We start from the raw sequence: 27178 nt of genomic DNA on the forward strand, positions 1-27178 counted from the left end.
TTTCTGATTACAGTTCTTCAGCACTAGCAGTAAACCAAGCAGAAAGACAACTAGCCTGAGGCAGTGTTAGAGGGGTAGCAGCTGAGTATCCCCTAAAGGAATATTTAGACATAAATCCCGTTATTCTCTTTCTTTACACAAAAAAGATATACTCACAGAAGGTTGTTGGACTGTCCAGTCCTTTTAGTATCAGAAAGAGGTGTTACATGCCCGCAGGAGACTTGCCCCAACTCAGATGTTGAGAAGTTACAGAATAAAATACACAAAGCCAATCAATGGAGGAAGCTTTCCAGAGTCAAGAGAAACAGATGATTTAAAAGGAATCTTTCACAAACAATACTCCAGCTTCTCTTCGCTATTACAATTTCAGAAACAAACAGTCACAGGCTTAAACAATTTTTCCAAGGGTGTGTTTACAAGTGGTGGACAGTTTTCTGCATGAAGCAAGCTCTCCTGCATCACCTATACAGGGGACTTAGCTTCCCACTCCCCTTTTAGTTAAACATAATAGCTTTTAAGCTTGCAAATTCTTGAGAAAAAAGCACAAGTCCCTTTTCTGCAGTTGCGAGACTTTACAGAACACAATGCAAGCTTCCAATCATAGAATACAATGCAAGCTTCCAATCATAGAACACAATGCAAGCTTCCAATCACTAAGTCAGCCACAAAAAAAGTCTATAGGTGTAAAATCAATTATAAAAAAGCAAATCCACAGGAATTACAATAGTCATAGTCTCTAGAATGTACTTTGTAAGCCCAGACTCTGGGAGATCCTTGGACCTTTCCATAGCCTTTTTAACGAAGTGGGACTGGAACTGGGCAAGGTGAAAGGAATAGCCAAGGTTCTTCAGCACTAACACAGCAAAGGAGTAAACTCATGCTACAACCATCTAAAGCCTTAACTCCTTTGTTTGGTTCCAAAAAGCGGCAGCATAAAAACCTCAGGATGGACACTTCCAGAGTGAATGAGTCAGAGGCATGCCTCTTTCAGTCTCCTCCTCCTACTCGGAAACAGAAGGCCAGCATGTGTCTGAACTCTCACCAAAGAGAATAAGCTTAGCTCCTGAACACATAATTAACTGTCTGATGGAAAACCTTCAGCTGATCTCTGTCTGTCTGCCCTTGGTGGAGGCACTCTGGCTTGAATATGCAAGTGTGTGGAGGATCCTCCTGCTGTTCTACTCATCAGAACTCTCATCGGCTTCTTTATTTTTGGTTAGAAGGTAGGTCAACAGTTACTTCCTATAATATTTTTAAGTGTCAGGATTAAATCACTGGCAATGTTTCATACTGTGCGCTCCTGCTCAATGTGATGCTGGTACATTTCTTGGCTTATAAATTACAAGAAACATGAACACTAACAAGTGTCGCATATTCATGCAAATGCAGATCATTAAAGAAAAGCAAGGACCGTTATCCATGCTGTCTGAGTAGAGAAAAAGAAAAAAAAATTGGAAGCTTGAGGGACAAACACTTACATTGCTAGTGCTTTATGTCACATGTGTATATCAGTATGGGCATGCACTTGTCCCAGAACACAGATATAACATTTTGTTGAATGGTGCTTGGTACAGAAGATAGATCCATCAAGGTGAACTTCTGACCTTAGATAGCATTCAAAGGATGACGTCAGTGGACAACTACTTACAGAGGTTAAACGATTTGTTTGTACAATCACGATCATTTATCTTTTGCATTGGATTACTCGTACTATTCTTTACCAGTGCATGCGCCCAGAAACCTTTTCAAGACTTGTTTAGCAGAATAGCAAGGCAAGTACCACTGAACAGAGAAAAGAAAATGCAGATGCCTGTACTGCATTCTATGTTGTGGAACTCCTTAAAGCTAAGTGGGAAGGACCTTACAAAAAATACTAAGTTACAAAATGGTAAAAAAGTGGTTGAATAGCCTACAGAAACATTACACTCAGGGGGACTGAAAGCCTGAAATGAGAGAGAAACTGCTGAATTCAAGACGTATCAGACAGAAACATGAACTTGGCCATTTACTGCTTAAGGTAAAATCATAGCACTGCATAAATTTAGCCAATGTCTAAACTCAAACACAGACAGACATTACACTACAGGAATTAGAAGAGGTATTATCTGTAACATGCCATGCCTGGGTCACAGCTACACTTTTTGAAGACCACTATTGTTTATGGTTCCATTCTCTCTCTCTCTACCAGCTGCACAAACACAAACAGCAAAGAATACTTATGAGGTACCCACTACAGCACTGAATCATCAGAACTCTACTGCAACACTTGCACTAAACTTACTGCCCTTTGTTCTACAACATCTTTCTCGCAGCCTCTATTGCGTGCCATCCTTACCAATTTCATTATACGAATCATGTCTGAACACAAAAGAGCATTGCCAGGAAGATACTCCAGTTCTAAAGAACTTTCGCACTTTTCGTTTACATCTCATTAACACAGCCTTGAACAGACCTACTCCCTGGATGAGAACAGTCTGCTGAAAAAAAACATTCTCTTCATAATAAAAGACTAGAAAATAAAATACAGGAAAATGGGATTAAAAAAATGGGTCTACTGAAAGATACATTTGTACAGATCCAGTGTTAAGGTAAGTGTCTCGTATCTTATTACAAAACGCCTTCTGCAAACAATCCTGTAAAGACAGGTCCAGAGTCCTGAAGCTATTAGAAGCATACACAGGCAGGCTGGACACAAAGTATCATAATGATGGAAAAAGGACTTTAAGGCACAACACTTTTCAGTACACCTTCTCTTGTGCAGGAAGTTCTTTTTCTAGAAACCAAAGCAGACTAGAAAAAAAGTGTGAACAGAAGCCCATGTCAGAGTGGAAGACTGCCTTTCCAATCAGAATTTCTAGGTAATGCAGCAGACAGGCATCAACAAAAAGCCTTTCACTACTACAGAAAAACATTACTAATACTTTTCATTTCTTAACTTGGTGTGTCAAACCATGCTTATCTACCTTTTATGTCTCCTCCTCCTCTGTAAAGTACACACACTCTGCAGAGTGCACTGCTTCCTTTAAAATGCAAAGAAAGCCGACAGAGCATTGTGAGTAAAGGAATATTCTCTCGATCAGACTCCCTAAAACCAGATAAAGGAAATGACAGAGAATCCCACACACCCTATGGGCAATTTAAAGGTCAACAATACACTTACATGCAAGTCTCTAGGATGTGGAGCTCCCTGCAAACATCCACATTTTTACAGATAGGACCGTACAGAGTACAAAAAGGTGGCCATTTAACTGGGAACCAAACTGAAGTAACAAAAGTTACAAGGTAGCCGATAACTACTGCATCACTGTGCCACCCTACACAATGTGATACAAAGTAACACAAAACAAATACAATTCTTCAATTCACGATCTACTTTGGTAATAGGTTCATAGGTGTGTACTAGGCTAATGGCCCTGGAGCCTTTACAAGCCTGGCATCGTGCCACCCGACCTTAGTTGCCAGTGCCTCTGTCGAGTAGAGCCACTGTCGTGATTCCCGGGGTGAATTTTCTATTTCTCATCCACTCGTCAAGATTTCTCTTGAAGAGGGCCAGTGAGGCACTCTGCTTGACATGTATGGGAAGTCTATTCCATAGCATGGGCAAGTCTATTTCATAGCATGGGCAGTCTCTGAGTTATGAGCCTGTCCCTCCAGCTTGTTCTGTTAATTGTTGTTGATTTGTTGGTTGTAATGAAGTACAAATGTTTTTTTTTTGACTGAATACAGTTTTTGTAGAAGGAATTCAAGTTTCAGTAAATGTCTCACTTTGGGTATATGAAGAGGTGCCAATCTTACCCTTGGCCCAAAAATACTGTCCCTGTCTGGGTATTAGGGAAGTGAGCTCCCCCTAAAGGTTCTGACTTCCTGGCTCTTTCTTTGAATTAGTTACAAATACAAGGAGTACACTACACAACATAACTTGGTTTAAGTTTCAGCACAAATCTGCCAGGAAAAAGGAGGGGGTTGTACTGCAGATTACTACTACAAACGTGAAATTGTGTGCACTCAAGTATTTACTCCATACTACTCAGACACTGAAGGGGGTACAATATTTGTAGAGGCCCAGGCAGTACAGCACCCAAAAAGTAACAGGAACCTTACAAACCAAAGAAGGCATTCATGTCAAAATGGACAGGAAAATTGCTTTTCCAAAGGAATCTGTACAGGAGTGGAGGTACAAACACTAAACATCAAATTTAGGTAGTCATAGTGCAGATATTTACCCAAGGACACATGCCTGAAACGAGCAATGCAAGTAGCCACTTTGATTATACTAGTCAAAGGCTCATTAGTTTTTCTTGATGCTGAAAAAATATACGATGTGCTAGTTGCTAGGATAATATCTTTTTAGGTATAGAAGCATCCCTTCTACCAGAAGCAAAGAAGACAAACTTCATTTTTTGTGAAATTGATGGACTGAATTGCAAATGGTGTTGAACTTGCAGAGTAAAAATGTAACGTTCTCCCCTACTCTGAGATTTCAAGAAAAAAATGGAAGGTGAACAGACTGGTTACTTGAAGCCTCAAAACAGGGAAGAAAATCAAAGCTTGTCTTGAGCAATACCCAGTGCTTCAGACAGACCAGACAAGTGTTTTTATATGCAAGTAACTGCATCTAAGAAATGCAACAAGATGTGACTGCTACTAAGAATAGTATATTCTAGGACATGAACTTCAAGTCAGTAGATTCAGATGGCCATAAGTAGTGGATACAACAGTACAGGAATCATGAAAATCAGAACCATAGAGGAATTAAATTATTTGAAGGAGGCCTAAGCAGGCCAGAAAAGAAATTAAATAACTGCACAGCCAAACAGAGCTGACTCAGCTTTTTATTCTGCTAAACCAAAGCAGATCAGAGAGGCCAAAACATGGACTCTAAAAATGAAAAGCTAAAGCCTGGATCATGTATCTAATCTGGAGACTGACTTAGACTGATAAGGCATTTCTGAAGAGAACATTTTCTATATGACTTTGTAAGCGTCCCAGTGGAAGGCTCCCCTCAGCAGTCTGAAGCAACTCTGAAATTTTAGTCAAGAGGTTTGTCTGTTGAATAATCACTACCTAAAAAAATTAGGCTCTCAAAATGGAGGAATTCATCCTTCCAGGATGCCACAACCTCTACAGCCTGAACCTGGCTCATCTACAGAAAGGTCCAGAAGGTTGGGAAGTGCATCCAGCCAAGCTAACCAATGAAGGGAACAATAAGTCTTGGCTTTCAAACCAGAGACAACCAGTCAAATGATCAGCAAGAATGGGGAGAATGCAAAAATGTAAACTCCCTCAATTCAAAGAAAATGCAATCAAGTGCAGATGTTCCCCTATATTTTCAGGGGAAACCAAATCTAGGCAGCACCAAAATCTCCTCCACGATGACCAGGTGAACTTCCCATGTGTCTCAAACCTAGGAAACTATATATGAACCCTTTCTAAAGCTAGAGACAGCTCCTGCAGTGAGCTGAAACTATGACTCAAAAAGTAGACAAAGGATATTTGGACCATGACCAAACAGTGCTAGATGACCAACATCCAGATGTAAATGGCTTCTTGATTGTTCATATAATGCACTGCAGTCTATACCAGCAGAAGCTTTCTCTTCAGGAGACATTTCAGAGCTTGGAATTGTAAAATCAACACAACCTTCAGCTCCAGATCTACAAATGCAAACATCAAATTGAGTACTCAAACTTTCAGTAATTCAAATGAAGTGGCAGACTGTTTCAGGTAAGAAGGGAGATGAGGAAGATTAAGGTAATTATGCGACACCTAGCAATGTTAAGGAATAGCATCAAAGGTATGAATTGAAAACATACCCAAAGAAGGATAGTCTGTAGCCTTGATGAGTGGACACTAAAAACTCACATGAGGTGAGCAAAGGAGGAAAATATTTTGTTGTCTTGAGCTCCAGGAGAAGAAAATCTGTACAAGCCTGGGACCATCTCAGTACAAGTAGACACACAACATAAATATCTCAGGTTTCTGAACTTTTTCTTACACAGAAACACCTGGTTCTAGAGTGTGGGGAAAACTGCTCCAATACAGAATGTGCTGCATCAAGAGGGATGATGATTTCCTGTTGAATTAATACATTGGGGGGGACAAGAACAGCACCAAAGCACACAACATGGCACCCCAACAGGGTTCTACAGCAACAGCCACCATCATTAATGCACCGATAAAAACAAGGGCGGAGAAGAACAGCACTCTTCTGTAACGGAACTGCTGGCTACCTACAGAAGACTGGTGATCTTGACGTCTCAGTAAGGATTCACGGTCTACTTATGCCATTCAGAAACACTACAAAAGCAAAGGCATCATATGACCATGCACAACTTCACATAACTGATGTGAAAGCTGAAACTGATGTGATGAAAAACAGTTCTCTCTCCCTCCTGATCAGCTTCTTGTGGATAAATTAAAGGGGAGTGTGAAGTCTCTCACTAGCAGAATGTCTACACCAGTCTGAATAAAAAAGACTCACTGTACTAAAAGTGCCTCAGAGACGTCTTAATCAGCCTGAAGACAATCATTTTGGGGGGTTGGGGTGTCTTCCAGGTAAGAAATAGCATTCTCAATGATATTCAGAATCCACATGTCCTTGAGTGACTGTTAACCAAATGGGAGAAAGTACAACCACTCAAGTATGTTCCCAGTAACAGTTACTACTTGAACAGAAAAATTGCTGCAGCAGTACAATTTCTTATCCATGGAAATTAGCCAAAAGGTCTGCCTTACAGTCCGACTTCCAGACCTTTTGCAGATCACATGAGTACAAGCTGGATTTCTTTCTTACCCAGGGTGTTTGTTTGACCCACAGCAAAAAGCAGCAGTAGCTTTTATATTTTCAGTTCTTTTTTAGTAGGAAGGTTACTATCAGGAGTGCCCAGGCTAGAGGTATACAATGTGCCTGGTCCTCAGTCTGATAAAGCCTTGGCGGACCCAGAGAGTTCACCCACTGAATGGATAATGTCAACAATCACAGACTTTGGGACTCATAATGGCTCCAAAGCCATCATCTGCAAAAAAAGGACACAGAAAAGGCAGCAGGAAAAGTAGGGTTTTAATGACCCCCTCTTTTTTCTCTACCCTAGGCCTGCTGACAATACTGCCCATTTGCCCCCCACCACCCAAGCAACGGCCATTCATGATGCACCCAACACACAGACAGTCATAAGGGGTATTTTCAACTTTTTAACCAACTCTTCCATTGGTAGTTGATATAAAGGACTGCTATGTCTTGCCTTGTGCTCCAGCACATTCCTGCCCATGTCCTATTACCCCATGAAGGCTACAGTGTGGATGTGGCTTGCAAATCTTAGCACATGTCCCTTGCCTACAGTACTGAATGCTGTGCACCCCCCCCCTCCCGAGTAGGTGTTGACATCACAGATGTCCAAGGCCATTTCTCTCCCCCAAAGATACGCGAGTAAACTCGGATGCTCACTCCCCATCTTCCCCCATCCAGATCCTCCAGTACACCTGCTGATTAACAATCTAGGGCTGTCTGTCTCACAGTCCGTGTGTCATCAGGGACTAAAGGCTCTTTCTTACCAACAAAAACTCCCCATTTCACAAAGGGTTATCAAATGCAGAAATTTATCAGAGCAGTGACTGTTTTATGAACACCTTTATGGTTATGAATGCAGTTGCACAACTGTGCTATGTTTACCATAAAGGTCAATGCTGCAGTAAAATACTTTATGCACAAGAATACTAAAGTATTTAGCTATCCCAGGACCCCAGTAACACAATTTCTTTGCTACTGTCATAGCCTAAGACAGCTCCTCTGTGGTACATGGGGAGGGGATTAAGTATATGCCATGTGGCTGTGCATTCCTTGGTGAATGTTCTGTATTTAAAAACTGGAATAAGAAAAACCTGTGGTATCCTTCAAGTCTCAGAAAACCCAGTTTGCAACCTATACTGGGTCAAAAACAAACCAAGAAGAAACTTTGTGGTGTGGAGTTCATTCCTTGACTCATGTTATGCACTTAGTTCACTAGTAAAAATCGAACTGTAAACTATGTACTACAAAATAATAAAACAGAAAATAGAAGGTAGTCCACAGTTGAGTCAAAAATGGAATATCCTTTACTGAACCACACCAACAAGTGATCCTAGTTGAGTATAACGAAAAGCATCAAAAACATTGACTATTTATATTTAATCAGATTATTTGGAGCAAGGGAGTGTTTAGAGTGTGGTTCTGTTAAGAGCAATAAAAGCATTAAACTCATTCTTTTATCCAAGTCTCCCTTCCCCCTTAACACCATAGTGTAAATGGTCAGGCATACTTTTATCACCCAGAGGAGAAGGATTTTATCTGAGAGGGCAAGAGTCATGTGGGATAAGCTGATCCGGCGATATAGAAGTGTATTAACCCACCCGATGCGCAGTAGCAAACCCCGCCTGTGACAGCGATGTCAGTACACCACCCATCTTTTGATTTGAAAGCTGCCAAGCCATTTTCCCTAGTTAGGTATAGGAGTAACAACTTAAGTTTGAATTTACTGAATACTTTATCGAAGTTCATCAGCAGAAATGTCCAAAGGTAAAAAGTATCTTTCGAAGAATGGTTAACAGTTGTTCTCTGACTGTGTTATGAGTGGACATACTTATTTTCAATCCTGGAGTTGTGCAGCTTTGAGATTAATACCACAGTTTTTCAGAGTTATTACTGTGGTGATTATTTATGGATAAACTGTATAGAATTCATTTTCTCAGCTGTCTTCTATGTCATAAAGATATTGTGAATGTTAAGTTTGCATCAGTGGTACTTTAACTTGATGATGGATCTGCTATCCGATGGATAGTCTCATCTACCGTGATACGTTTCTGCATTCTAGTAAGGAGTGACTCTTTTTTCTTGGTTTAGTTTGACTGTGTAATTAGGACTATATATATCACATGCTGGAATTCCCATTCATCCTACTACTAGTACTATCCTGCTTTATGGAGTGTCTAAAACTAATTTATCTTCTAAAAAGCATTTAATTAACTTCATTCAAACTTGGGGATACAAATGCCTATAAATGTCATCTGACCTTTTGCATTTCTAACCTATTTTTGTAATCACCTCCTCTATAATCACAGGTTTCCTGATCTAATGTAAAACAAATGAAAATGTCCTTTTCTTTTCCCTATAAACTGAACAATGTTTAGCTGAAGGGTGTTATTACGATCATTTATATTGCATAACTGATTAATCTTGGTAGTTATGCAATGTAAAAACAGTCACATCCCACACAGACATGGCTAATAAATGAACTACAATTTGTGTGCCATACAAGAAATGGGCTTAAGATTTTTCAAAAAATAAGATCCCACATTAATAAATTTACCAGTTATGTTGACCACACGATCAATATTACCTGTCAAATTATTCCTGTTTCCCATAATCAGCTTTATGTTATGATCATCTACTGACAAATATTCAAATGAAATGAACTTCCATAATGGTTCTATAATTCTATAAATCTTTGCCAGTGTGCATTCCGTGTCAATCACGGCAAATTACCGTTCTTAATCGCCGCCCCTCCGGCATATAAATCATAGCGGCCATGCCCATTCCTGCGTGAACTAACTGGTGGGTTAATACACTTCAGTATCGCCGCTGATCCTTCCAATAGAACAGGGTGGTTTTGGATTACCTGATTTGAAGGGATACTTCAGAACTACACAGGTAAGGCTCCTGTACATAGTACAAAAGCAAAAAGATATAATTCAAAGTGGAAATGGGAGGTGATGAAACAGTGGAGAAATTCAAGAAATAAGGAAATTCTGGGATTTCGGATGTAGCTACTTAAGAACAACAATAGCTAAAAGAATATGTTCATCAAGCAGCAGAAAGTATTCTAAGAACAAAGGGATGGAGAAAGGAGAGTCTGCTGACAGGGATGACTGCAATTAGGGGTACAGAGAACAGGCAAAAAGGAGTTAGAATTTACTGGAAAAAAATGATAAATGAACCAAGGTACTGGTGGCAAACATTTAGAAAGGAAAAGATAACAGAATCGGAAGAGGCCAAGAATATTTTTGGACTGCAGGCTAGAGACTGCCCTCCCTATCAAGGATTGATATCAAAATACAGACAGAGAAAGAAAAAAGGGAATCTTAAGTGAAAGATCAACACTAGTAGAGTTTTTAATTTAATTTAAAACAAAAGTTACTGTTAAAAAGGGTAATTAGTAGGGCATCTAAATATTACATGCTAACTATAAGAATCAGAGGAGGTTAGAAAGGACTGGGAAGAGAGCTACTGACAAAAAAACAATGGGAGGATCCAAGTATGGCTCTCAAATATGGAACAAACTCTAGAAGATTTAGGATTTTTGCGTGGAAGTGTTTCTTTGGGTAGAATACAAATGTTGGCAGTGTGATGGGGAAGAAAGAGGTAACGGGGGAAATATTTTTGGGAGTGTCATGAGTTAGCAGACTTTAAAAATTCCATGCAGACTATTCTGTCATAAATACTGGGTAAGCAAACTGGTGTAACTTAAGAACAATTTGCGTGTGAGATATGGGATTTGAATTTCCTAGACAAAGTAAGGCCTTGCAGAGTTCAACTCTGGTGGCTGCCAAAAAAGCAATTACTAGAAATTGGAAATCAAAGTATATACACACACACACACACACACACACACACACACACACACACACACACACACACACACACACACACACACACCTCTTGATCTACACTACAGGCAAGCTAGATTTTGATATGCAACCTATGTAGGACAGTTACCTAGATCATAGCAGGACCCCACATCCAATTTTAAAGTTAAGTTTTAAACATTTTAAATGTATTACGATTTCCTGCAGCCAGAGCTGTGGTCATTCTCCTTTTAGAGATTTTGCATCTTTTATTTGTATAATGCCTATGAAATGGCATTTGAATATTCTCTACAAACAGATAAAATGGTTCTTTTGTTGTGCAATGAATAAATGTTTTAAAAAAATGCCATTCTTGAAATGCCAACTGTATAGCTATTTTAATTTACTTTTAGCCGATTTTCATTTAAAGTGCCAGCAGTTGTGCAGCAGATAGCTCTCCTGCCTCACAGAACTTCGTTCTGCAGTTTGATTCTGGGATGAAATGTCCTCCTTGTATAGCCCACATGTAATCCTTGTGTCTGTATGCAGTTTTGCTAGGTGCTCTGGTTTCCTTCCACATTCCAAAGACATGCCACAGGTGAACTTGGCAATCCTTAAAACTGCCCATAGACGTGCATGTTATGAGTAAGCATGTGTCTCCTGTGACGGATTAGCACCCCCATTCAGGATTAGTTTCACTGCCTTGTAGCCACAGAGTTCCACAATAAGCTCCAATTCCCCTACAAACCTGAACAGGATTATGAATGTCAGTGGAGAATAAAGGAATGTTTATCACTGTTAAGTTACATCTCCACTGGAGCCCAGAAGTGCATCCAATGGGATTTCCATTAACTGTCTCATTAAGATAGGACCAAACAAAGGACCTGCTGAATGAAAGAACTGAGTTGAACATCTCTACAAGGACTAGAGAAACTGGACGATTCTCGGGAGTAAGTAGTAAAAGGTAATTCACAGCACAGTAACTAACTACAGTTGCAGGTTTACCTGGGACAGGTAAAGCCTCACGTCATTGTGAAGGAATGGGAAACACAAGACAACTATGTATATGGCAGCAAAAAGAACCTCCCTATGGTTACGAGGGGAGTAAATTCTGGCCTGAAACAACCTTAGAAAGCATCTCAAAACTGACGGGAAAAGCTGCCAGCTCTGCCCAGGAAAAATTTGTCCACTAAGACCTTGTTCTCATCTGCTATCCTGACCTTTAGGTTTGGTGGCATGAAATATGGCAAAAATTGTTAGGGAGGCTCCTAACTGCTCACCATCACGAATCGGGGGTGGGGGGGGGGTGGGAGGCAAGGATCCTGATGCATGGCATGAATAATCTCAGAACACTATCATTGTTTAATGAAATGCGACAATCACTGACTCACAGCACTTACTGGGGTCTTCTACTGGGCAAGTACCAGACCCAAACTTCCAAAATGATATCGTGTGCACAGTACTGAATTATTAAAACTGATATATATAGATATATAGATAGATAGATATTGCTAAATAAACAGTTCTTTGGCTCTCTACAAGTACTACTGAGAAACGTTAATTGAAAACTTGCTATGTTCTTCCAGATGTCCAGAAGATAACTGAAAACAAAATTCAAAGTGTATTTTACAGGGACAATCACTGCAACACAGTAAAGCAGTATTTATCAAGAACCAATCGATTGTTGTGACAGAAAAAGTTCTTGCAACATTGTTCTAATTTCAGAACAGTCACACAAGACAGCCATGAAAAGAAGCATACAATATACATAGGAATACAGCAAAAACATACTAAAACCAAAATGCATTTCTTTAATCATCTTAGGGTTCAGAAATTTTTTTCAACTATGGTTGCTAATGGCAAAATGATGTCAAGGCAATCATCCATAACTCCCTCTACAATACACAAGAGTGAGTAGCCTAAAAGCAACTGAAACAGTTTAACTGTTATACGTGGCTTTGCACCAGTATAACCAGATGCGGAAGTAGAATCATTGTCAAATAACTAAAGGAATAACTGCTGAAAAAGATATCCTCAACTCTGATCCATGCTTTTTTTTTTTTTTTTTTTTTTTTTTTTTTTTTTTTAACAATCTTGGATTTAAAAATGCATTGTAGGTTATTTTAAAAACACAACCACTTTAAGTCCATAAATAAGTCATAAAGCATTCTACAATCAATTCTATTTAATGGGGTTCAACCTGATTTGTCACCACCCACCCATGACAACACTGGCACCCACTTCAAGGTTGTACCTACCTCAAAATGGGGGAGCTACATGTTTAAAAATGTACCTTGTAGAAAGGGTGTGAAACATTATGTGCCTTACTCAGAATAGAAGTTGTTGAACTTGTCAGCTGATTGCTTCCCAGAAAAATAAAACAATTTTCAAAATGATACCATTTTTAACTAAAAGCATGAACATATACAAAACAGATCACTACTGGAGATTGCATCCTTGGTGTGTGAAGCTGTCATACAAGGAAAAACATTTTTGACTCTTCTAATACCACACTGAGCAAACCTTCCATAACCTGTGGCCCTATACAGCTACTAAAGCAAAAAAACACAGAACTGAAGTTTGCATCAGGCTACAACTGGACAGGAAAAACATAGTAATTTATAACTCAGAACAATGGGACATAGCAGCTGGTTCTGTTCAGGACAAGTTAATCTAGTGAGGGTGGTACCACTAGGACACCTAGATATGCCAAGTACACCAAAGTTATACATTTGGGTGTTCTAAGGCTATGTAGGGGATTACAAATGGTGTTGAATGGGAAAAGTAAAGGAATGGGCTTATAGGCTGCATTAAGCATCACAGATATCAAGTCAGTGTTAAGAGAGTACTGCCAATTAAGTAGACAGCAACTGTGTTTGTCTGTAAGGTCGCGCATGCGCACACATCCAAAAATATGAAAGCCCAACAGAAGATTTTCAAGTTATCTGCTCATGTCTAGTTTTAGTAGTTCTCCAAAAGCAGTCCACATTTGTGACCAACATGAATGTGTAAGAGTACAGTCAAAATAAGGTGCAGGCAGTGATCAGAAATACACTGTGCTATGTCAAAACAATGTGGTGTAGACATATTTCTAACGCCCAGACTACAAGCCAAGCTCAATCAGCAGCACAGGCATTGGAACAGCTATGCAGGGGAAGATGGGTGTGAAGGGCTGACAATGATTTGCCTATTCTAGTGGGAAAGACAGCAGTCTGACTTGCTGCACTACAGACACTTATCAGAGGAAAGGCAGCAATAGTCAGGATGTGCGCTTGGTCCCTACCAAGCCACTTGTATGGTTCCTTTCATGGCAAACCCTCAGGGGAATGAAACTACACATTCTCACATCAATAAACATATACGTAATCTGCCAAGGGGAAGGATTAGGGCCGTACAACAAGAAAACTATCACGGCTGGATGGCTTAGAGTATACTATGATAGACACATAACAAAAGAAAGAAGGATCTGGTTGACTGCAGTATGGCTGATTGGGGAGTAAAATAATTAAACAGGATAGTCAATACAAGATGGTTTTGAATACTAGCAAACAGAAAGAAAAAACACAGTTATGAAGGAGCAAGACTAAAAGCATGCTAATAAAACAAATCCATGCTTTTCAAGAAAAACAGCAATCCTACAGCTCTGGACACCTAAGTTTTAACAGAGTAACCATGTTGTTAACATCATGTAAACTAGAATAGTAAAAACATGGAGGGACTAGGATGTCTTCCAGTCCCCTAACACTGATGAAATAAGTTAAACTGCTTTTTTTGACTTCATTAAGGCTTACGATAATAGAGAAAATGACCACAAGCTACTGAAGAAAGAAACAATTCTAAAACCGGTTTGTGTCTGAACGCTGTACATCCTTTTACTCAATGTAGACTTATTCAACAAAACGTAACCACCTGTGCTTCACTATCCATTCAGAAACCAGACACTGCACAATCTCAAGTCTTTTACCAACTGGTAACATCAGCATCTTAACAATAAAACCAGCACTGCAAGGGGTCACGATGTTTGAATTTTCTCAGTTAAAGCAGCATATGATAGATGCACACATCCCATACAGCCAAATTACCTTCCCAACGTGCTTTTTTCTAGCTTGTCATTCAGGCAACCCAAGCTCACAGCTTCCTGACAGCACTCACCCACCTGAAAGACCAAAAATACAGGTGCAGGTTGGACATTTAAAAAGCAAGCTGACCAAAGGAACATTCATAGGTACTTAAATGGTTTCTGGACCACTGTTTGTTTCATTTTTGTTTTCTGAAGAGCAAAACAATACACATAAGCAAGAGAGCCTAGATGGGAAATCTTGTGCACAGTCTACAGTCAAAGACAACAGCACAAATGGTTTTAACAAATACTGTGCAACAATAATGTAATCTACCTTAAAACCAAAGAACACTTATTCTGATCCACTAACTTCAGTTTAGAAGAACCTGTTTATAGAAAAATCATCATCACAGTTATATAATCCATGTCTTTTTATTAGTGGAAGACATTTCAATTTAGCAAGTTTTTATTTTCTCATATAACTTCACCTGCTAATGATTCTGCATTCCTATAATGAAGTTTGCAACCCTTTTTTGTACAATATCACAAACTGTTCCTTTCCAAACAGTTCTGACGCTGCAGAGAAAAGGACTGTAATCTGGAAAAAGCTTGCCTTCTTTCAAATGTCTTCGGTGGTAAAAAGAGAATCATTATTTCTTGCAATAGTGTGATCTTCAAGTCCTGCTACAACCAGATGCCATTGTTTAGCAGAACACGAGACGTACTTCCAATTATTTTCCAAAACAACAAACGGCCATCAGCAAAGCAGCATGCCATGGAAACACCAGAACTGCACTCTGGGTGGTCACAAACTATAGCAGTATCATGACATTTAAAATCCATGCCTGGTCCAATGCAAAGAAAAGTGGATTGGGCCCTTATGCTTTAGTTTAAGAAAAGCCAAAGCTTATATACAACTTGCATGGAAAGAGGAATTATTCTCTATATTACTCCTCCTAGGACATTTCCCACTGTTCTCAACTTATAACGATGCGACAAAAGTTCAACTGCAACAATGTAGTAGTGCTATGGTACAGTACATTGCTCATCCAAGGATGTCTGCTCTGCAAAATGCAACATTTACATATCTCAGAGCTGTCAGAGATGATCATGTCCCTTTTGCTTAGTGCTTTGATGCCTATATATTGGAGCACTAACACAGAAATTGGCTAAATCCCTCCTAGAGGCTGCTCTATAAGCCTACTTGTGGCTATTTGTCAGTTGTTGTTGTTCTTTCGGCTTTTCCCCGTTAGGGGTCGCCACAGCGGAACTCCGGTCTGCTAATGATTGGCAGTAGATTTTTAAGGTGCCGAGGTGCCAGCTCAACGCCCAACCTTCAATGAAGGCACGCCCATTTATGCATGCCTTTCGAACACCACTCGACCACGGGGAGGACATGCAGACTACACACAGAAGGCGCTCCAGCCAAGAATCGAACGGGAGAACCTCTTGCTGTGAGGTGACAACGTTACCACTGCACCACCGTGACTTGTGGCTACTTGTCAGTACTAGCACAAAAATGAAAGAAAGGCACTATCCAGAAAGAACTCTGAACTCATTTTTCTGATCATCTACCTCATGCCACAGGTAAGGAAAGATTGCGGGCCTGCACTGTACAGTAAGGCAAGTAGCAATACTGACTCCTTCCTTACCTACCCCAACACTACGACTGGGTTTAGGTATACTAATACTAAAGCTGGCAGACACTGAGATCACCAACTTCAAGCTTACAGACAAAGTTGATGTTTAGAAATAAGGGTGTTGCAGCAAATCTCCTCAAATGAAGTGGAGTTCAAGTGATAAAGCCATTCCTTCCAAAAATGCCCATGAGATAGTGTCATTCAATCACCTATTGGTACTCACACAAACAAGTTATTGATGAAGACGACAACTCTGGTCACATCTTTTCATATAAGATCAAGATGCTGTCCTAAGTAGAGCTTTTGTGTTTTTTCTTAACAATGCATTTATACTTGAAGGAATTTACAAGGTTAGGCATGACACAGACAGTCAACAGTTCATAAATATAGCCAAAGCTAATGTTTTAGTAGAGGAAATTTTCACAACAGACTTGGATTCTGCTGCAGCCAAGGGTTCAAAAGAGAATTTCATGGATTTGGCTACTCAAAGGTTCAAATCATAAGAAGGGACTTTATCTTACAATGTTTGCTCAATATTCAAAAGTCTTTTACAGAACTCTTCAAAATGAGATGAGAAGCATTAAGTTTAACTTTTCACAAAATCTTTCAGGAGTGATTGTTAAATGGACCTACATTTTCAAACCTTCTAATGAGCCAGGCAAGACTGCAAATAGGACGAAGCTGATGTTTTCTGCAAGGCAGAAAACCCAATCCACCTGAAAATGAAGATTTTTTTTCACCAACAGAAAATCTCATTCACACTCCGGTCCTCTTACTGCTAATATCCTTGGACATATAAAATGTCCAAGGTTTGCTCTGAATGCTGGATGTTGCAGAATCTCATCTCTTGCAAGTACCACACACAATGTAGTGGCTGTATGCTGTTCCTCAAAGCTAGCCAAATGGGTTAGTTCAAAGACAACGATAAGCACCTCATCTCACAATTTCCTGTGCCAGCCCAATGCTGAAAAAAATCTTTATGGCAAACTGGAATGCTAAAGTTCAGAAAAGCCATAAACAGCAGTATAAAAAGAAAAAAAAATGATAAAAGAAACATTCTTGTCCAGCTTGGGGGTCAGTGGAGTGGATGACACCACCACAACTTGGAAGAACTGAAGCAGTATGGGAAATGATTAATGGCATAAATAGAATTATGAACAAGTTTACAGAGAACAGTTCCATAAGACACACAGTTGGCACCTGTTAGAACATAGCTTATTTGTGACAGTCACAACCAATGTTATTTGCTCTACTAATGGCATTCTGATATTTGGCAGACAACATCCGAGGAATGGAGTATCGCAATTAAATCTCCAAGTCAGTGCTCAGCTGTGTCTTTCCTGATAATGTGGTACATTACAGCGGTGCCTGTTCTTACAAACACTTTGTAATTTACTTGTTTCAATGCACTGCTTAGACTAGGTTAAGCCTGCATATTGATGATGAAGAAGCAGGCTAGGTCTATATTAGCCATGAACTATTAAACAAGTTCCCTACACCACTTTATGCACCATGTTCCTGCCATCATCATCTTCATGTGTCTGACATCAGCAATGAGAAGTCAGAGAAAAGAATGAACACATCACTGTACAATGTCTGGATAAGGGACAAATAATTCATACCTCAAAATAAATCAAAAAGGAAAAATGCAAGCTAAACAAGCAAGCATATACATCTTGTAACAAAAATCAGTAACCAGTCTCTCACCACGTGGAGATAATGCATGTTTCTAGAGTAATCTCTCTCTCTAACAAGCGAACACATGATGACTGTTAAAGAACACTATCTACTGCAAACCCGTCCAGCCTCTCCATGAAGATACAGATGTGGGAAATAATCATCAAAATATCTCAGTACGTCTAGACAATGATTTCTGAAGGAAGCTTTACATTTTTGGGGATGTGGCAAACCAACTTGTTTTCATGCAATCAGAGTATTGCTGATGAAAGAAGGCAGGCTATAAGGAGGTTTCTAAAGGCACCTCAGCTCTCCATGAAGCACTGGCAGGAAAAAACACTGGACAGCAGCAGCTACACCTAAATAAAGACTATCCTACCATACTCCTAGCACAGAATCATTTCTTTTAGCAGATATAATGTTCCGCTTTAGCTACCTGGGAGGCAAAGGCCATGCCATTTTACAGAAACGGGTGAAGGAGAGAGGAACTGGCTTCTAATCCTTATGCTTGATTGCACTTCAGTATACAGTTAAATATGTTACATCCAATAGATTGTCTTGACTTCTGCTATTTGTGCAGAATCAGCTCTGCAAAGCTATGCCAATCCTATCCACAGCAGAACAAGTGCAGGATTGATTATGAACTAATCCAGAAAGTGCAAAACATTTTAATAATTTCTACTAAATTAAAATAAAGATGACTCACTGGTTTCTATAGAAACAGATGCACCTACCTGCAGAGCCGGACACTGTTTCCCAAAGAAAAAGGTACCTCTTTTTATCAGATGAGGAATTTGTTCTCAAAGCATCCAAGCTCATTTAAAAACAAACAAAAAAGTTTGCGAAAGGGATACCTGTATTTTTTTAAATGGACCCAGATAAAAAATCATTTCAAACAAACGGGTAAGGCATATTTATCAGCTCCCTCTATTTAAATGATTAACAAAGCATAAAAAACAGAACACCTTCTTAAAATTAACTCCTAAAAGTAAAGGAGAATGTTGCTTATGATTAAGAGGATTGCAAGCCAGTCAGAAACATTAATGTCTGACACTTAACTTGTGCTTCAGGTCTCTGCGTTTTAGGACAAAAATGACCATTTTTGGCAGGACAAAGGAATATTTTGGTGCAGTATATCCCCAAACAGCAGGGGCAGTTTGAGAGGTATGCAGAAGGGACATACTATCCATTCACTTATTACAAAACAAGATATGATGTCTTCAGACTGGAGAGCTTTATCACCATCTAGCAGAAACCAGCTCAAATACACTTCTCTCCACTCCCCCAATACTTATCATATATAAATATTTGTATATGTGCTGGTGGATCTGTCAAAAAATACCAAATGCAACTTGTCACATTAGCAAATGAACTGAAATTTCTTTGACTTGCATTTTTCTAAATTGCAACTTAACTTGTTGAAAAGTCATGTATACACAGTGAGGGCAACACCAGAAGAAATGAAATGATGTGTTACGAGTCCACCAGTCAGCAGTTTGTGGGGGAAGGATGCCCGATACTGCGACCATTGTTCTTGAGCAGGTAGTCTCTGGTGACAAAGGAAGTGAAGGGCAGCAGTGAAAGTGGCCTTCCCATGTCTGCAATTGCTAGTGCAAATAGTCATCCACTCTGGCAAAAGAACAAGAGCCTAACCCCACATGTGCCATTAATCGCAAACACTCAGTGGCTTGGCCAAGTGCAAACATCAATGGAGGCTGCTTTGGCAGGTTCTGCGATTCTGTGGAAAAGGAAAGAAAAAATATGCAGGTTTCAGGTAATGTAACACAATGTGACCTAGTGAACAGGAATGTGCATAATAACATTAACAATAATAATAATGACTAAACCATAGCACTGTAAGACAAGACTACTGTCTTGTCTTCCCCTTGCTCAACTGCACCTCACAAGTCTACTTTGAGCTGCACTCTGACAATGCAAACTTTTTTTTAATTTTTTTTTTTTTTTAGGTCTAGCACCCTAAACTAGATGTAGAAAGTGTGCGTGTGTTATGTATATATGTATGCATATCAAGAGCAAACTTTCATTTTGTATTAAATCTATCATTCTACCAAAAAAAAAAAACACACATTTCTGTAAGGTACCCACACTACAAAATGTACATATTACAAGAAAAACTCATTTGGGCAACAATCAACCTTAGGGTTACTTACCAACAAAACACTGTGGATTATATACACAATTCTTTAGCAGAAATCCTTTCCCAGCCAGCATGCATCTCATGCAATGGTCTTCCTCTGACATGGGTTGGCACATAACCTATACTGGGAGGTGCTCAATTCAGTTTTTCTATGCAAGAAGATGGACAAATTTCTAGCAACATTTGAACTAAGCAAAACACTGACCTTAACAAATGCTTCACACTAAAGCCAAATAAGACTTTATACAAAGGATAATTCTTTCAAATTATAGGAAACATTTACTGATGAAATAAGGAATCAAAACAGATATTCTTGAGAACCATAGCGCCAAAGGATGCTCTTCCCCTGGAGACCAGATCCAATTTATAATGAGTGATAAATGTATGCGGAGTAGTCCATGCAGCTGTTGGGCATATTTCACCCATGGAAGCCTTGGAATGGAAAACAGCAGACGTGGCTATTGCCCTAGTAGAATGCGCTCTCACTGGTGCAGGTAATTGGAGATTCTTTTAATTGTACATGAAAAGTAATACAGTCTTTTAACCATCTCAACAAGATGATTTTTGAAACAGATTTCCCCACAGATGGACTGGAAAAGGTGATAAATAACTGATCCGATTTTCTAAATTCTTTAGTTCTGTTGAGGCAGTAACGTAATTGTCTGTGAACATCCAGCAAATGTAAGCAATATTCAAATTTGTTGGAAAGACAACAGGTAAGTCAATGGTTTAATTAATATTAGTTTCTGAGACCACCTTAGGAAGGAAAGATGGGTTGGTTCTTAGGGAAACATTATCCTTATGAAAAATCAATTATGGGGGTTTTGAAGATGGTGCTTATATTTCGGAAAGCCTTCTGGTGGAGGTAATGGTTATCAGAAAAATGGTCTTCCATGAAAGAAACTATGTGACATGTAGCCGCCATTTCAAAGGGGGAAAATACCAAAGACTGCAAAACTAAAGTCAGATCCCAAGGAGCTAGGGGTCTTTAAACGGAGGTTTCAACCGCAAGGCTCCCCTTCATAAACACTTTAAATAATCTATGGGAAATTAGTGAATGGTCTTCAAAGCCATTGTGGAAATTGGAAATAGCAGCTAGTTGACCTTAATAGCAGAAGCAGATGCTCATTGACAGAAAAGCATAGCTAAAAACTCCAATACCTTTTCAAATGGTGCAGAAACAGGGGATAAAGACCATCATTGTACGCCCAAACAAAAAATCTTTTCCACTTACAGTAGTAAAGCTTCCTGGTGAAGGTCTATGGGAAGCCAACAGAATTTTTTGGATTGGGGAAGACAAATTTTTCTGCCTGGAGACTAACAGAATTGGAGGATCCAAGCTTTAAGCTTGAGGTTCTGAAGATTGGGGTGCACTAGTCCCTGTGGATGAGACAGATGATTTAGAACTGCGTCCAGAATCCATGGATGGTGAATTAGATGAGGCCACAGAAAGGGGAACTAGACTTGTCAAGGCCAGAAGTACCCAATAAGGATCACCTTGCTTCTCAACCTGTTGGCTTTCTTTAAGAAAAGAAGAATCAGTGGGAAGGGGGGGAAGACAGAGTAGTCCCAAGGGGTAATCATGAAGGAGAGTGTCTCTCCGAGACTCCCACCAAGGGGGAATTAGGGCAAAGTAGCTGCTGCACTTATAGTTCAGGGGTGATGCAAGCAGGTTGCAGCAAGGCTGGCCCCAGTGATGAAAAATCTCCTTCTTCACTCTTGGATTGAGAGACCACTTGTGAGGTAGGAGAATGCATCTGCTCAGTTTCTCCACTATCACATTCGAGCTATCTGGGATGTGTGATATTAGAAAGCAGATGGAGGATATTGCTCATGACCACACACTGAGAGCTTCCTGACACGGGGGGGGGGGGGTAAGACTAGGTTCTGCTGTTTGTTGATGTACCAGACTACTGAAATGTCTGATTGAATTCCAATTGTTCTTAGAGGGAGGACAGATTGGAATGCTTGCAACGCTAAGAGCCCTGTCCTCAGTTCCAGAACACTGATATGCAGCTTGGCCTCCATCAGGGACCAAGTACCTTGGACTTTTCTTCCCAGATAATGCCCCCCCACCCCATCTGGGAAGCATCTGTGGTCACTATGGCCTTGGGTTGAGGTGGAATGAAGGGACAGCCTAAAAGAGTCCCCTGTCTTTTTTGGCACCAAAAAGAATCTTGAGTAAAATCCAGATCCTATCTGGTCTGGTGGGACTTCTTGGATGACTTTTTTCTAGCAGCTTTTGAATCTCTAAAGCTTCTTGATCCTTCTCATTGGGTAGAAGATCGGGGAGTCTTCATTTTGATCTTGGGAAAAGACTGAAGGGAATATGGTAACATCTGGCAATGATCCTCTGCACCCAAGTAGAAGTTATTTGCCGCCAGGTGCTTGAGTGCAGAGAAACATCTTCCCCCAACTGCTTCCAGATGTAAGCAATCAGGCCCCCTTTCAGTATCACTGGTAGAATTGTAAAGAGAAAGAATCTCGGGAACCCTAATTTTGCAGGCCACCTCTGTCGCTGGGTCAGCGTCTTCCATTACAGGTTCCCCCTCTGCCCTGAGGGGAGCCACCCCCACGCGGGTCCTGAAAAGGCCCTTGGGATTTCTTGAACCACATCCTCCTGCTCCTCTTATTCCTACAGTAGGACTGCTGAAGAGCAGAAAAACACATGCCCACTGCAGACAGGGTCTTCCCATCTTTCTCACACCTGGGTACAGTTTCTTTGACTTTGGGGCTGAATAAGGAAGATCTGTCAAAAGAAGCATTGACAAAGGAAGGCTTAAATGGCTCTGTAACCTCTCACAAGTGCATCCAGGCATGACATGCCTTATGGCAATGTCTGAACCCGCTGCCCTCGTCGTCCCTTTGGCTGCATGTGCAAGAAGCCTCATGGATGACTTGGAAACAGACTCCAGGGTGGCTAGCTGGGAGGCTAAGTTATCCTGGACATCCTCAGACACAATTCCTGCTAGGGTATCTAACTCCTTGATCAGATTCCTCTGAAGCCTACTGAAATGTGCCATAAAATTCAAATATCTTAAGGCAAAGGTCAATGATGCATACACCTGCTTTCTGAATCTGTCTATCGTCCTGGAATCTTGATTAGGGGGATGAACAGTGGAACTCTCTTCAGCTAGTTCCTTTTTGGTGGTCGCCGCCACCACCATAGCATCTACTGCTAACCCCTTAGCACAATCTTGAGCTGAGAGTACTTTTTCTGGTCTCTGGGGAATTGGCTCTACAGAGTCGGGAGCCTTTCAAGCCAGCTGCACAATCAATTTAATAAGATAGTCAGCAGGAGGGGGTCACCCAAGAAGTAGATGGGTGAGCATGAAAAGCTTGTAGGTACACCAACTCCTCAGAGGTAGCGTCTTTGGGCTTTCAGTTACCCCTCTTTCAGAATCTCTAGAATGTCTCCAAAGGAGACGTCTTCTGGGGGTGACCTTCCTCATCACTGAAGTTTGTCTTCTATGATAGACAAACTCTGGGGAATATGTTCCCGCTTTAACATCTTTTTTCTGGGGTGGCTCCTCAGTGGGAATTTCTGAGAAAGACTCAGAAGAGGGGCCCTGTGTGGGGGGTCTTGCAGCTTAGGTGCTCGCTGCCCAGGCGCAGAGGTTGGTGGCAGCCCTGTATAAGAGGAAGTCCTGGGATAAAACTCCGATACGGAAGTGGTGCCAACTGAGTGCCTACAGAGGTCAATGCCCTCTCCATTACCTGGAAGGCATGCTTCCTGGAAGGATGGAAGCCTGGAATAGAGGACAACAACCTCGGAACAGAGATCACATCTCACTGCGAGCGACCTACCCCCAAAGCAGGAGCCAAGTTACAGCCCACATCAGCAGAGGTTCTGAGAGTCGAGGACAATTCCGAATAAAAAACTGCAGCCGATCTGGAACCCTCAGATCTGACAGAGGAGCTACGGCTCCAGGAGTCCATTGGCTCCAAAGGAACAAAGGATGTCAAGGCAGATCCTGGAACAAAAGGGAGAAAAGCTGTTGGCACCAGAGCAGCTGGAACTGGAGATATCAGAGTCATAAGATCTAAACCTTCAGAGGAGGGTACAGGAGGAAAGCTTGGTGGAGTCCTGGGAGAAAATGCCAGAAGGGAAAGGGGTCTGGGAAGAGACAAAGACCCCTTGCCACTAGGAGCTCATCCACCAACCTCAGGACATCAATTTCACTTAGACTCCTGGAGGAACAGACAGATAAGCCTGAGGGGAATTTTTGTCTGTCAAAAGACTTGGAAGCGGTCCCACAAACTTGTGGCTGAATACCTTGTCCTGGGTGTGGTAATTATGTTTGTTTTAGGCACCGATGGAGGTTTCAGTATTTGTAAAAGTGTATTAGGTGGAGTCGGTACCGACAGGGAAGCTGAAGATGTCGGTACAGATGCGACCAGCACTGAGGCCTGTGGTGCCATGGCAGACTGTGCCAAGGTAATCAGTTCCAAAAGTTTCCTGACTTTAGCCTTCGATTCTGTGAAAGTAGTGAGAGCAGAAGGCTTATGCTTTTTTTGCTGCTGGAGCCGTAGGGGACATCGGCACTGAGTGACATTTCTTAAGTCCAAGATCAGATTTAGAGGGGGATCAGACTTGGATAGAGCCGCCTCAAAAGAGGACTTAATTAGGCCTTTCAATATTAATTTATTTTTCTTTTTGACTAAGGCCTGGTTATTGAATGCCTGGCAAATAGTACAGTCTTGTTGACGATGAGCCTGGCCTAAATACACACAGGAAGAATCCCCGTCAGAACCGGGTATCTTCCATCCACAATCCTAACACTGTTTAAAGCCAGTAGTTCCTTTTGATTTATTCACCATGTTGACAGGCACAAAAATATGGAAGGTCAGCAGGCACCAATCACAATCGAACACACACACACACACACACACACACACACACACACACACACATGAAAACTACAAACAATGCTAGTCCAAAATTATTTAAAGATGTATGCATAGAGAGAGAAATACTACCAAAAATGGTAAGGAAAGAATACTGTAGGGTAAAAAGAAGCACACTCACCACAGAAAAATGAGAGAAGACTAGAAGGAAAAACAAGGTGGGTAGTAGAAGTACAGATAAAGAATATACATCTATTATCTATATATAGTTATATCTATACACACACACACACATATATATATATATATATATATATATATACACGGAAATATAAGATTAAACAAGAAATTCTAGGAAAAACTATGAAAATTTCACTTGGCTGAGAGAGAATCTGGCTGACGTGTCTTGCAACAAGAGCGGTAAACGAGATCTGAGGTAATGTGAAGAGGGGTATTGTGGGTACAGTCTTAGCTTGAAAGTTTTTGGCTTGTGTGAGCTGTGTAACAGCCAAGCCAGTTCCGAGGATCGGAACTATGTCCCACAGGTCAAGGATGAATGAAGACTGACATCAGATCCTCTCTTTACAAGAGAAGTACACTGCATCTGATTTCCAAGCTTAAGGCAGTAGGTCCTGCTGCAAAATAATTTGTTTCTTGTCAATGGTGGCTAAAAGGTCTGTGGACTGTGTCTAGGAAGATCTCCCTATTTAACATCCATCCATGGGGATTTTCTCTTGTTCTGCTTAGAAAGTCTGCCAGCACATTTGCTTGTGAGGGAAAATAAACTGCTTGGAGGGAGAGGTTTGCTTTTATGGTCTGCCTCCATGCTAAGAGAGCCACTTTACATGGTTTGTAAGACCAGGTTCCCCCTTGTTGTTTATGTGCCTCTTGACTACTGTGTTGTCTGCGAACATTCTTAATGGACCAGGTTTCCAAGAATGGCATAAAATCTGCAGGGTCTGTATAAATGCCCTCATCTCCTCAAATTGATGTACTCTGGTCTTAGATTTGCAGGTCATTGCCTCTGAACTTTCATGTTGCCCATCCAGGCTCTGCAAGGCATCTGGCGATGCATCTGTGTGCAGCTTGCAGTTTGAAGGAAGACCCAAGTTTTGTTTTACCTGTGATATCCACCACAGTATTTCTTTATTTAGGCAAGGTAGGAGAGGAACCTGCATGTCTAGGGGATGAGACTGTTGGGATCAGGTGGATTTTCAGATACCACTAGACCTATACCACTAGACCTTTTTCATATGGAGTATGTTCAGAAGACGCCTGTATTAAAAGGTCATCCAAATAAGTATATAGATTCCCTGAATCCTGACGTAAGCTATTAATGGGGTGAGGCAGTTTGTGAAGGCTCTGGGTGCTGTACAGAGTCCAAAAGGCAAACAAGAGAACCGAAAGTGCAAAAAAGCAGTAGAAAGTCTTAGAAATTTCCTGTAGGCAGGGTGATTAAATAGGTAAGTAGAGATAAGCATCTTTCAGGTCCAAAGACACAAGGTAGGCGTGAGGAAGGATGAATAGAAGCAGAGTTTGCAGGGACAACATGGAATGAGGAGAAAAGTGTTGAGGGTGGAGCGATTCAGAATTTGTCTACAGTCTCCTCCTTTTCGAGACAAGGAAGATTATGGAATAGAACCCCTTTTCCCATACATAGTGGGGTACTGATTCTATTATGCCCTACTCAAGTAATGTTTGAATGATGGAGTGGAGCAACTGTAACTGTTTTTCTGGTGGAAGAGGTATGCCAATGAAAGGAGCAACCTCTTTCTAGGTCACTCTGTATATCCCTTTCTTGATGAGTGAAAGTACCCATTTGTCTGAACTGGTGAACACCCAGTTTTTCAGGGATGAAGTCAACCTTGTGGATAGGGGAAGGGATGGACCGGAAGGTAAATAGGAGGCAGTCAGGTGGATTTGTCTGGGTAAGGAGGCCTCACAGAACTAGAGTCTCTGTCTGGTTTGTTCTAAAATCTATTCCTAGGCATTTTCTTGCTCTTATGGGAAGACATGGATTTTCCCTGCAAGTGAAGGAAGATGGTTTTGCAGAATAATTCCTCTGGTATTTTGGTACAGAAGTAAAGAAGTACAGTTGTGTACACTTACCATAAATGGAAAATGTTCGAGTGTATTCACTGTTGCAGTCATTACATTTGGGTAATCTGCTGGCAGGTTGCCCTCAGTCAGCATGAATAT

General features: G+C 40.7%; 1 protein-coding gene across 1 annotated transcript in view; it reads right to left on the reverse strand.

Annotated features, from left to right (window-relative positions):
• Positions 1 to 18811: 18811 nt before the first annotated feature.
• RANBP10 (RAN binding protein 10) overlaps positions 18812 to 27178 on the reverse strand; it is a 1949085-nt gene continuing 1940718 nt past the window's right edge. Inside the window, exon 14 of the mRNA XM_044081464.1 lies at positions 18812 to 19711. Within this exon, the coding sequence (XP_043937399.1) occupies positions 19581 to 19711 (131 nt within the window). The 3' untranslated portion in view covers positions 18812 to 19580. The remainder of the gene's footprint in view (positions 19712 to 27178) is intronic.

This window comes from Protopterus annectens, chromosome 8.part0 (assembly GCF_019279795.1).
Source record: "Protopterus annectens isolate FY-2018-M chromosome 8.part0, PAN1.0, whole genome shotgun sequence".
Lineage (NCBI taxonomy): Eukaryota > Metazoa > Chordata > Ceratodontiformes > Protopteridae > Protopterus > Protopterus annectens.